Source organism: Zerene cesonia, chromosome 1 (assembly GCF_012273895.1).
Source record: "Zerene cesonia ecotype Mississippi chromosome 1, Zerene_cesonia_1.1, whole genome shotgun sequence".
Taxonomy (NCBI): Eukaryota; Metazoa; Arthropoda; class Insecta; order Lepidoptera; family Pieridae; genus Zerene; species Zerene cesonia.
In genome coordinates, this window is record NC_052102.1 from 5,737,722 (window position 1) to 5,750,069 (window position 12,348).

General features: G+C 30.8%; 5 protein-coding genes across 6 annotated transcripts in view; 1 reads left to right on the plus strand and 4 right to left on the minus strand.

Moving 5' to 3' along the window:
* The window catches only part of LOC119829417 (trissin receptor), a 104,420-nt gene that overhangs the window by 72,974 nt on the left and 19,098 nt on the right, over window positions 1–12,348 (minus strand). The gene's annotated exons all lie outside the window — the stretch shown is intronic.
* Window positions 75–5,881, plus strand: LOC119829403 (ankyrin-2-like). 2 transcript variants are annotated; one of them, XM_038351895.1, is made up of 10 exons: window positions 75–207; window positions 280–408; window positions 502–988; window positions 1,136–1,293; window positions 1,477–1,652; window positions 1,823–1,973; window positions 2,311–2,435; window positions 2,612–2,741; window positions 3,145–3,328; window positions 3,404–5,881. In XM_038351895.1, exons 2-10 carry the CDS (start codon window positions 327–329, stop codon window positions 3,795–3,797), a joined length of 1,887 nt encoding a protein of 628 aa, XP_038207823.1. In that variant the 5' UTR covers window positions 75–207; window positions 280–326; the 3' UTR covers window positions 3,798–5,881. The 2 variants fall into 2 exon arrangements, with proteins under 2 accessions (XP_038207823.1, XP_038207814.1); XM_038351886.1 differs by having other exon boundaries at window positions 84–175.
* On the minus strand, window positions 4,888–6,743 carry LOC119829445 (ankyrin repeat domain-containing protein 39-like). Its single transcript, XM_038351948.1, has 3 exons — window positions 6,601–6,743; window positions 6,300–6,521; window positions 4,888–6,108 (listed from the first exon to the last, which is right to left on the minus strand). The coding sequence occupies exons 1-3, from the start codon at window positions 6,707–6,709 to the stop codon at window positions 5,924–5,926; spliced, it is 516 nt and encodes a 171-aa protein (XP_038207876.1). The 5' UTR covers window positions 6,710–6,743; the 3' UTR covers window positions 4,888–5,923.
* On the minus strand, window positions 6,760–7,129 carry LOC119829459. Its single transcript, XM_038351975.1, has one exon. It carries the CDS (start codon window positions 7,102–7,104, stop codon window positions 6,796–6,798), a length of 309 nt encoding a protein of 102 aa, XP_038207903.1. The 5' UTR covers window positions 7,105–7,129; the 3' UTR covers window positions 6,760–6,795.
* Window positions 7,139–7,854, minus strand: LOC119829453. The gene is made up of 3 exons (XM_038351961.1): window positions 7,660–7,854; window positions 7,411–7,514; window positions 7,139–7,332 (listed from the first exon to the last, which is right to left on the minus strand). The coding sequence occupies exons 1-3, from the start codon at window positions 7,739–7,741 to the stop codon at window positions 7,144–7,146; spliced, it is 375 nt and encodes a 124-aa protein (XP_038207889.1). The 5' UTR covers window positions 7,742–7,854; the 3' UTR covers window positions 7,139–7,143.

Consider the following 12,348-nt stretch of genomic DNA (forward strand, 5'->3'; position numbering starts at 1 on the left):
ATAAATATTGCAAGATGAAAAAAAACTTGATAGATATTTATTCATTGACAATTGACATTTGATACTTGAATTTTGTCCAAACTCCAAATTGACTTTGAAGTTTATGTGATGGAATTGATGTTTGTAATTTAGTAAGGATTTATCAAAAATCAAAATCGACCACAGATTTTCAATGGTAACTACCTAGCGCCTTGGTAGTTGTAAATTGTAATATTTTAGATACCTATCTACTATAGCACATAGCTTATGTTTATATCAAAATAATTATCTATTTTTCAGAATCATTTTTTGTTATAAATTTACATCAATAAAGCTTTGCCCCAGAAATGAGTAAATCTTTGGAAGATAATTTGATCAACAAAATTATATCAGAAGACCAAGATGCTATCCTTTCTTACATCTCTAAAGGTATCTCAGTTAGAAATAGATGAAGGATGAAGAATGAACAGGAATCTAATTTTTTTTTCTAAACATTTCATTCAAACATTTTTATACTTTTAGGTGCAAATCCCAACAAAATAACTAGTCAAGGCAAAACTTGTCTGGGGGAAGCTTCAAGTTTAGGTAATATCTCAATTGTAAAATTGCTACTTGAAGCCTGTAAATCAGAAGGAACTAATCAAATTTCATCCTATGGTGTTTCAAAGAAAAAACACAGTGTTAAATCTCATAAAAGAAAATATAGAGGGACAGGGCAGCATGATGACAATGTCAGTAAATGTAAGAATCGAACACACAGAGTTAATGTTGATTTTCAGAATGAAAAAGGTAATCTTATATCCAATAGTACAAAAACTGATAAGAATCAAGGATACTTTGTGATTGTAAATAGTGATGGCTCTAGTAGTGATGAAAGCAGGTTAAGTAATATTATATCCCCTAAGAGTTCCCTGGCAGCAACACCTTTAGCTGAATTAGAATGGGATGAAGATATTGGAAATGTTGCCCCCACAACAAGCGAAGATGAGACATGGTCATCTATGTATAAGTAAGTAATGTCTTCATAAACATATATCTGAAATGTTGTGTCCCACAGATTTATAGCTGATGTAATATGATGTTATATGTATGTTTATAATATAGAAGGGTTAATATCACTGAAATCTTCTAAGTGTTTATTTCAATAATGTAATAGGTGGTATGCTGCTATACTTGAGAAATCTGGTGCCGCTATAGCAGCAGCAACAATGGTTTCAAACGGCTTAAATCAACAAGATGCATTTATGAGAACCGCATTACATTATGCAGCTGAACAGGGTCATACAGATATTGTTAAATTACTATTGGATTCGGGTACATAATTGGAGTGTAAATCTATATGAAATTTGTATGTTTTTAGATTAGCTTTGATGAAATTTTTTTTGCTGATTCAATTTTTGTAATTTATTTTGAGTCTTGTTTTCAATTTAGTTTTTGTAGTATGCATTTTAGTTAACAGACTAAAAAAAAGATTACAAATTATGCAATTAATTTAAGGAAGCAAATTGGATATAACAGCAGGGGATGGCCTTACATCCCTGCACATAGCCGTGATTAAAAATCATATTGAAACTGTTAAGGAGCTTTTGTCAGCAGGAAGTCATGTTAATTATAAAACACATGAGAAAATGACTGCACTACATTTTGCTGCATCCAGAGGATATTTAGATTTGGTTAGTCCTTGAATATTTTAAAAGACAACAACTTATTTTATTTAAATTGGATCTAATTTTTGAACTGGATAGGGTTAATTATGTTTGAAATAATATTTAATTTTATACAAAAAAATGTGTGATATAACTATGGTTAAATGTAATTGGACTAAATGGTACATTTATTTTAGGTAAAAATTCTAGTCAACAGTGGAGCTTACTTAGAGGCAAGAGATACAAATGAGCGCACAGCATTGTATTTAGCAGCTGGAAGAGGACATGTTGATGTTATAAGATATTTAATATCATCTGGTGCCAATGTTAATGGTGAAGAAATACATGGTGAGGGGCACATTTATTTTTGCAATTTGCTTGCGGGTACAATGTTTAGTGTAAGGATATTCATATGATGAGTGAATAAGTTGTTAATCTAATGTTAAAGTAGCTTGTCATTCAGCAGCTTTATAATATACAGAGTGAAAAATCATCTTCAAATGGCTTCATTCCACTGTGAAATAAACAAACACACATATACATTTATAATACAAGTAACTTATAAGAATGCCAAGAAATATTATTTTCAATTAAATACAACTCAACAACATTATTTCTTTTGTTATGAATGCTGAAAAACTTTATATTTTAATTTTTAAACATCGATTATTGTTATAAATTTCAGGTTACACTCCTCTATGCGAATCAGTTTGGCAAAGATATACAAATGTAGTTGATCTTCTATTAAAGTCTGGAGCAAGGATTACACATTCCCATAAACTTTTACACAATGCAATCTTACAAGGACAGGTACAGAGTAAAGAATTATCTTTTGAAGTACACTATGAACAAAATAAGATCAATGAAATAATTTCAAGTAGAGTCATAATGTTACATTATTTGTGCTAGCAGTTCATTTTTTTATTAAGATATGTTGAATTTACTCTATGATTGTGTGTATCCTGTCATAATTATGTTTTTAACAGGAAGATATAGTAACAATGTTAGTAAGCCATGGAGGAGGAATAAATTTACATAATGATACAGGAGATACTCCCTTGTTATTGGCTGTACGTCTATCACAGATTTCAGTGGTAAAAATACTACTACAGAAAGGTAATAAATTAAAGAAATTTTTCATTTACAAAACTTTTTTCTTTTTGATTAACAAATATTCGGAATAACACTCTCTTTGCCTATATCAAATAAGGTAACATCTTAAACATTGTAATTGATAAAGGTGTAATTTTTTTTTTATTGACATTATCTATATATGAAAATGCTTCCTATTTCCTGTGGTCATTGGATCACACATTAATTGCTTGAACAAAGTAGTTATTTTTGTTTTAAGAAAAATAATATAAAAATTTTATTGCTAATTAAATTTAAAAAAAATACAGCTATTTAATATTCATGCATTTGACAGGTCAGCTAGTAGCGAATAAGCCCTGCATTATTATTTTGAAATCTATAGTAATAAAAATATTTTTTTAGATTTTATATATTTTTCTTTTTCTAGGTGCAAATGCAAATATATGTAATAGTATAACTGGTGCCAATGCTCTTCACATCGCAGTTGAGAGTGTGAAATGTCCAAATGAATTCGAGGAATTAATAATTTCATTATTGGACTATAAAATAGATATGAATACGACAGCACTTACAGGCGACACAGCTTTAAATCGAGCTCTGTTACTACAAAAGTAATATTCTTCTCAAATGAATTTATATACTTGCAATCCATTTTTAAATATATATATGAATTTCATTTTTTTTAGGGATGATGCAGCAATGATTTTAATTCAACATGGTGCTGATGTGAATGCATGTGATTCACAGTCCTGTGGATTAGACAATTTATCAATAGTTAATAGAAGGGTATCAAATAGCATTGCAAGTTTACTTATAAAGGCTGGTCATTACCTACCATTTTCTGAGTATAGGGTTGAGAATAATACTTTAACAACTAGAGAAACAATGGATCATTGGCTTCATAGCATTTGTAGAGAACCTTTAAGTCTATTAGACCTCTGCAGAATTAAATTAAGATTGTTTTGTAAAAAAAGACCTCTTCACCAATATATAGACTTGTTACCTCTACCAAAGAGCTTAAAAACCTTTCTAATGTTTAGAGATGAGTGTAATATATTTTCTTGTAGATCAAAGGAATAATTTGGTGTGTGAAAAAGTTGAGTAATTATATTTATTAATAAAAACGAATGTACATACAACAATTATTTATTTAAACACTAGTGGGGTACATAGTTAGTAAATAGAAATATGTATTATTAACATGTTTGCAATTTCCAAATAAGACGATGATTTTTTTTTGTAAAAGGTATACTCGTCTAAATTAATGAATCACAAGTGTAGGTGGTTGCATTGAAGTGACTTGTTGAAAACGTATTTATAAAAATAACATAATGACCTTATCCATATATCAAGTTCCGTATAATAAATAATAGGTAAAACTTTATTCATTCTTTATCAGTATAAAAATAAATATTGTTTATTTATCCCAAAAAATATTACACAAATTATCGATGCAGCATTTAACCCCATACCTGTGTTGTGACGCTCAATCTCTTTCATCAATGTAGTGTTTATTACTTCATTTAATAGACAGGTTTTAAGGCCTAATTTTATCTTGATGCTGTTTCAAGTTTTACTATATTGATTACTATAATAATAGTTTCTAATTATTGTTATGAATAATATTGCAATAATAATGTAATGAATACTTGTAGGTATCCATAGTTTGTAATAAATTTTTAAAGCAACTTCAAATAAACTATATTACTGAAACCTTATAGTGTAATGCAAAAGTGAATAGATTTAAATAAATACTTAATGTTAAAGATTAAAAAAAAGTACCTATTTATCATGAACTTGGCCTCATATCGTCATTTAAATCAATATATTAAATGATTCTTGACAGAGATTTTTTGGATTAGCTATTACATACGATAATGTGATTAGCCATTACTCGTAGTTATTAGGTATAAAACTATTCCAAACAACACCCAATACAACACATAAAATTATTTTAATAATAGCTTCATAAATTAGGTAAAATATTGCAATGTGACATAACTGACAGTGTTATTTTTTCGGTCTATGTGACGGTGTGTTAATTTTATGTTGATATTAAAAATTTTATGTATGTTTGATAGTTGCTTCAAACGCCAATAATTAGCAAAAATACATAATATAAAAAGGCTTGCGTATATTGTTGTTATTCATAAATTAAACTTACTCATTTGGTAATTTATTAAAATTTAATGATATTTTTAGGTATTTTAGTGCCTGCAGGCTATAACAATAGGTAGTAATATTATGAATATTTTAAAATAGATATTGATGAAATACAGTGTAATTAACATGATTGTGATATGTAAAATCATCTTATCTATTATAACACTAATCAAGCTGACAATTGCGTAATACATTCATTACAAAAAATTACTCAAAATTACTTTTGACTCAGACTTTCAAGAGGGAACTTTAAAAAACCTAAAACCTTTCGTTCGAAAACTTACATATACCTTGAAATTTATGTCAATAATGGATGTTTAAGATGTATGTGAGTATTTAACTCTCACTTAATTCCCAAGTTTCTTATGTTTGTTTTATTAGGATAATCATCCACATCAGCCCAGTTGTTTTCATTAATTTCATGGACACAGGCTTGTGAAAGCTTAGGCCTTAATCAATATTTAAAAATATAGTTTACAGTGTCAAACAAAAACTTAAAACAAAATAAATCAATTGAAGTTTTCGAAAGGAAGGTCCATACTATGTACATATCAGTAGAACAATTGCTATTAGTAGTGTAGGTATGGTTAACAACAAGAGAAGTTTAATTGTGTGTGTTTAAGCCAAGGTCTCTTCCAAATAGTTTAACTGAGGAATTGCATATTTTCTTACTAAAAGCAGTAATAATCAGAAGACCAATGTATTCATTGCAATAAAAGAAATATAACATGTATAAGACAACTTTTGTTGATGATTATAATGTATTACACTATGGTCCATTAACAAATTAATAAATAATTTCAAATAAAACAATTAAGCTACTAATGTATGGTTGCAGTTTACTAGCAGACTAGGAATAATTTTTGAGCCACTTTATAATTTACGCTGTTTTTAGTTGAGGTTCCTTAAGAATGTGCTCACGACGAAAATGTTAGTGAATACTGTCAGTTAGCTAATAGGTCAATAAATGTAATTCTTCATAGGCTGCAATCATACTTTAGAGAATAATAATGATATAAAAATAACATATGCTCTTATTTTTCCTATAAGGGCTTTAAACCTCTTTTATCTTTAACATTCTGTAAGTCTGGACATGCCTTGACTAAAATATCTACCAAATGGAAATGTTTATATTCTGTTGCTTTATGTAGAGCATTTTTGCCATCGTCATCCTGTAAATCCACTTTAGCTCCAGATTCAAGGAGAAGATTGACTGTAGACAATTTACCTATAACAAAAGATTCAGTGTTATGTATCACCCTTAAATATTCAAACAAAAAACAATTTTTATTAGATTAGTACAGTTAGATAAAAATCTATTTAATTGACATTTATTGCAGATCCAAACCATTGCTCAATAAACTATTTATTCAGTGTCATGCATGTGTTATAAATTGTAAATATAGAAAGCTTAAATACCTGCTGCAGCAGCTCTGTGTAAAGGTGTTGCTTTTCCACTCTTTGTTTGAATGTCAATCAGAGCACCCTTTGCTATTAACAGTTTGCAAATATCATTGTGACCATTCCTAGCTGCATAGTGCAAAGCTGTATAGCCTGCATTGTCTTGGGCATTAACAACTTCAGAAACATTTTTAGCTCGATCAATTAAATAAATCACTTTATCCTTATCTCCAGAAAATGCTGAAACATTAGATTACCATTTAATTGTAACATTTTTAATAAAGTAAAATGTTACGATTTTATTTTCAAGTATATTTACCTGCATTCCATATCCCTCTTTCCCAATCCATTTCAGATAAAGTTTGACATACTGATTTATTTGCACTGGCAGCATTGCAATGATGATTACAACAATTTCCATCAGCCATTTGAATTAATTAAATATTATTTTAAAATATAGTAAAATAATTATTATGTTAATGAAATTATGACAATGGAAGAGTATTGATATGATTTAAATATCACGGCCTAAAGTCCAAGTAATCTCTGCTTCTCCAGTGCTTGCAACAATCTTATATCCCAATTGGCTCAATGAATTAATCAGTTGAAGGACATTTGTTTTCATAGTCACACCATTAACAACATCTCCAGATCCTGGGTATTTTTTGGTTAGTGCTTTGATTTCCTCTTGACCTAAACCAAAGACAGAGCAATCATTGGCATGAAGTGAACCTTTTACTGCAATGTATACTACACCATCTTCAGACATTGGAATGTTTGCTAAGTTTGTTCCCGATACATTTTGACTACCTTTTGTTTCCATTATATTATATTATTCAGTAATAGATAGTAAACAATAAATTTAAACCTCGTCGTCTTTGTTAGAATGATGGTAGTGCATAGCCTCTTTACTGAAATTTGTTATATTGTCTTGCTCTACAATTATAGAAGGTTCTGGTTCAGAAAATTCTTTTCTCATAGTCCACATATACTCATTGTAATCCTGTTTTACGGCTGTTGAACTGGAAGCAACAACTTTGTAACCCAATACCTGAAAAAGTCCAGAGTTTAATATCTTTTATGATCAAACCAATCAATATTAATAATTTAATAAAATTCTTATCATTACCTCAAGTGCACTAAGTATGACGCATGGATGTTGCAGATAAACAATTGTTGAATCGTCACAATAACCTCCACAGGCGAATCGTTTCAATTGCTCTATATCTCCAGCTATAAAATTGAAAAAGTTTTATGGGATACTAGAGAATGTGAAATAAAGTTGCTACGATGTTTCACGTTTGTTAATTAAAGGGTGACTCGAAATTTTAGTTCATTTCTTTGTGGACTAAATAAAACTCTTAGATGTAAGATCTACCTTTTAAACCCGATACCAAAACACGCCAAGGGTTCTTATGTCCATACGAAGCCAAATTGCCTCGGATCAAAATGTAGGGCATTGATTACGGTTAAAATATACTGTTTCAAACTGAGTTAAGACCGACTGTAAATATTTTACCACTCATATAGATTAAAAAATATATGAAGGCAAAGTAAAAAATATACTTAAGAATTATACCTAGTACAAGTAGGAAAATTAGTCAATATTTTCAGTATTGACTCTTGTAACGTCGTTGTCGCTTGTCAGTGTCCTCTGTCAAAATGAACCATCAAGTAAATTAGGACTCTTCATACCAAACGTAGTTACGCAACATGTGTTGTAGTAAAACATCTATTGATATAAATATAATATAACGTAAATCATATAATATAACGTCAAATGATAGTTGGACTTGTACACAAGTGCACAAATATTTGTTTTAGATATAATAGTAATAAATAATATTTTTCCAAAGATGTTAAATTACATTTTTAAACAATATGTATACAGGAGTGACAAGTGAACATTGAGGCCTATATACATATATTTTTTTTTTTATAATAAATAATATATGTTTTTTTTTTTTTGAAAATGCAATATTATAAATGCGAAAGTTTGTAGGGATGTGTGTGCGTTTGTTGCTCTTTCATGCAAAAACTACTGAACTGTAGGCAACTTTTTAACCCGATATTCCTACTAAAACATAAAATGAAAGCACAGTACATTAATTTTCTTAACAATAACCTAATACAGCAAAATTATATAAATTGGTCATTGGATTTTATTAATATAATTTTTTTTGTAATCTTTAATTGAACATGAGGTATTCCAACCCCAACGCAAGTCATTGTCGAGGCTTTAGATCAGTGAAATGTGTTGCCAATCACTCCTCATCGTTATTAAACTTGAATTTTACATTTGATTCTATATTATTCTTATTGATTCCCGTATTGTACTTATATGATGCTTGATTTTACTAAGTAGAGAAAAATATTGGTTGACTTTGAAATGAACTAACTACTAACCTTTGAATCGACACATGTGTTGCTAAGCGTAAAACTCGAGAACGGCTTGAACAATACGTTTTTGTTTTTTACGTTTTCAAAATATGTTATATTATATTTTCTGAAAAGGTTTCTAAGGGGAAAAAATCGTAAGTACTACGGGTGAAGTCGGGGCGGACTACTAGAATATAACTAAAGAAGGTATTGATTTATGTTTCTAATATGGAAAGGTATTTATTTATTTATTTACACTTTATTGTGCTGGCATACATAACGCATCCTTAAAATAAATGTCTTAAAACTAAACCAGCACAGCGTGCGGCCTTACCACTAAGGAGTGATCTCTTCCAGGCAACCAACTGTGATAAAGTAATATAAGTAATATATAAAGTAGGAGGTACGTTTGAAGCATATAAATACATGAATATAATCATATAAACGTATTATATAACATACATAAGTACATATAAATTAAATAAATATAAATTCAGTACATATATGCATTAGTAAAATATATGAGGTACTTATACGATCGTTAAACGTTTTTAACTTGCTTATTAATGACTGGTTAGTGAATTGTACTATACCAAAATAAAAATCTATTGGAAAAATACTGCCTTTTGACCTTCGGCGGGGCTGCTCTACAGTCCACATAACGTGAAGGGCATAAAATAATTGGGCTCCATTTCATTGCAGCTAACACAATTCGCATCCTTGAGGAAGACCTTACTCACTGTACGTTTTAAATGGACTTATTCATCACTATACTTATAAAGAAATAATACATACAAATATACAAGCATAGAAACATACAGCAGAAGCTTATAAAACTCTATTTCCTTATAATTTTTAATTAAACCGAGCCAAACCTAGTCCAACATATTGAATGGTCATTTCACCATATAACGAATTTACACTGATTGAAAAAAATGTATAATAATTACATACACAATACCGAGCATACACAATTTTGAAAAATATGTCACGGATTACAATTTATCGACACATTATAATTTCGTGGAAATTTAGCCTAAGATATTTATAATAACACGGTGCTTACATTTTTTTACCGTGACTTATGCATTGTTAAAACAATTATGATACCCATGAACAATAATAAGGATTGAATACATTTATTCACATTAAAACGACTGGTAAGAAGAAATGGAATCGGATGGGTGTGGAAAAGGAAACGGGTCACCGGGCCCCCCATTCCCCGTACGAAACACAGTTGCATTTTTTTTTATGTCATAGTCGGCAATGGAGCTGGTGGGTCGCCTGATGGTAAGTGCTACCACCGCCCATGAACATTTGGAGAGGCGTAAGGTCAATTGCAGACCTTTCGCCTCTACAAATGGATTGCCGACTTTAAGGAAGGGATTAGGACAGGATTGATGAGAGGAATAAAGGAAAGGACTAGGAGGGGTAAGGAAAAGGATATGGGCCTCCGGCTCCCCCACTCACCGTACGAAACACAATAGCAAGCTATTATTTTACGCCGGTTTTCTGTGGGGGTGTGGTACTTCCTCGGTGCGAGCTGGCCCAATTCGTGCCGAAGCGTGCTCGACTCCCACAATAAAAGATGCCGCCGCCGCAAGCATGCCGCCGAAAGCATGCCGCTATTTCAGGCTGGTTCATCTGTAGGGGTACTGTACTTAGGTTCCAGGCTCGGTCCAAAATGTCACAGAATACGGGGGATTATATGATACCTACTACATACTTAATTAGAACATGTTTATGGGTATATTGTTATGTAACGCTGACGACTCGTAATACATGTCACTACAAAATATTATACTTATAATAGAACTGATTGGTTGGTACACGATATCAGGCACCAGATAGCTCAGCATGTAATCCAAATTCATTTCACTGAATTTCAACATTATTCCGGACTCATATGACGTCTGTAGGTAGGAAACCCCGAACCGTCGCTGTCGACCTGAATATATAACTTACAGAGAATGTTCTCGTGTAATATTTGGAAGTATGCATACAACAGCAGCATTCCTGATCTCAGGTAATCAGGTAGCTGGATTTATTAGTTCTTATAAATTTAATAAAACTTATTTTACTTTGAATGAAAATGCTTCTTTTCTACTACCTTTATTATCTAGTGTGTACCTACAATAATATATTGTAATTATTGAGCAAAAAGTAATAGTTCACTATGCGTTGTAATCACAGTAAAAGATCACACCACATTGCGAAATTTGTGTTATGGCTCGGATGAAAATGATACTGTACATATAAAATATGATATTATCCTTTTGTAATATGTTTTACACTCAAATGTTTACTAAAAGCCGAAGAAAGAAAATTAAAAGTTTCAAATTGCCTCCACACACAATGAACTTCTTTATGAATTTCTGCTCGTGTACAACATCAACCGCAAAGTTTCCTGCACGAAGGCATTGCTATTCTATATTTCCATATTTAGCTTGCAGGAAACGAATTAATTAATTTTACCGTTTTAATAAAGGTTCACTTTCGAAAGCAGTACAACGCCAAGTTCGCAAAATGTTTACAGTTCTGTTTGGGGGTTTGTATTGATGTTGTTTGGGAATTGAAACATGTTGTTTAAGTATATTTATTTATTTATTTATTACATTTATTCTTTATGGTTCATATCACCGAAAGCAAAACAATAAATTGTCATTGTATATTCTATAGTCAAGCAAAACCGCCGTGGCAATTCGCCTCTTTCTCAGAAATTATAAAATTTTATACTTCACATACTTTCATCAATATTGACAATTTTAAATCATAATCGTTGTAAAACTTATTTCTGAGTTTTCTTTTATGACTAAGCGGGCATCTGCGCTGGTGATCCGCCTGACGGTAAGCGATCACAACCACTCACGAACATTGGCCGAGGTAGTGCCTTTGCTAAGGCGCTGCCCGTTTTCAAGGGGATAAGGAAAGGATTAACGAATGAAATGAAGGAATGGACAGAGAAGGGTACGCAAAAGAATATAGACCTCCTTCTCTCAGTAATGTTATCATAGAATAACACACATTAAAATCAGTACCTGTCCGGAGCACAAGTTAACGTAGTTCAACCGATGATATCCATATATTTTATTTTTGCCTAACCTTACGTCAATCAACAGGTTGCCTGTTAAGAAAAAAAACGTTGATCCTTACAAACACAAACTAGATAGTAGGTTTACATGTGATAATCGCAAATGTAAGTATAAAAAATCCTTGTTTTGTGTCTGTCACCCCATTTTACATAAGTAACGAAAAATTAAGAATTGACTTTAATTTTAAAATTAATAAAATAGTCTGTAGATAGATATGAATCTTGGTTCTTTAATTTAATAAAACCCAGTGTCATCCTCTGAGAATACTAAGTCATAAGCCTCTAGAATAGTAAGTATAGTCTCAAAGGTCCCACTCTTTGGCGTTAATAGATGTGATATGGCCAAGTTTCTCATATTTAACGCTTTTTGCTATATAGATGGTTGAATTTTATTTCATAACTACTAAATACAGCCCTTTTATTTAATAAGGTAAACTACGTTTACGGTACGGTTTGAATAAAGTACGATGTAATTAAACAATTTGGCATAGCAGTTTTTTTTAATCAATAATAACTATTGAGATATATACTTAGTCTGGCCATAAATACTGTTACACTTAATTATAAAAAAATATTACATTTGAATTTCGAATCTGT

Coding starts and splice junctions, on each gene's coding strand:
- LOC119829403 (XM_038351895.1), top strand. CDS start 327: ATGAGTAAATCTTTGGAAGATAATTTGATCAACAAAATTATATCAGAA. Junction 1,294..1,476: donor TAAATTACTATTGGATTCGG/GTACATAATTGG, acceptor AATTAATTTAAG/GAAGCAAATTGGATATAACA. Junction 1,974..2,310: donor TAATGGTGAAGAAATACATG/GTGAGGGGCACA, acceptor TATAAATTTCAG/GTTACACTCCTCTATGCGAA.
- LOC119829445 (XM_038351948.1), bottom strand. CDS start 6,709: ATGGCTGATGGAAATTGTTGTAATCATCATTGCAATGCTGCCAGTGCA. Junction 6,522..6,600: donor AAGAGGGATATGGAATGCAG/GTAAATATACTT, acceptor CTAATGTTTCAG/CATTTTCTGGAGATAAGGAT. Junction 6,109..6,299: donor ACACAGAGCTGCTGCAGCAG/GTATTTAAGCTT, acceptor CTTTTGTTATAG/GTAAATTGTCTACAGTCAAT.
- LOC119829459 (XM_038351975.1), bottom strand. CDS start 7,104: ATGGAAACAAAAGGTAGTCAAAATGTATCGGGAACAAACTTAGCAAAC.
- LOC119829453 (XM_038351961.1), bottom strand. CDS start 7,741: ATGCCCTACATTTTGATCCGAGGCAATTTGGCTTCGTATGGACATAAG. Junction 7,515..7,659: donor TTTGGTATCGGGTTTAAAAG/GTAGATCTTACA, acceptor TCAATTTTATAG/CTGGAGATATAGAGCAATTG. Junction 7,333..7,410: donor TCATACTTAGTGCACTTGAG/GTAATGATAAGA, acceptor GGACTTTTTCAG/GTATTGGGTTACAAAGTTGT.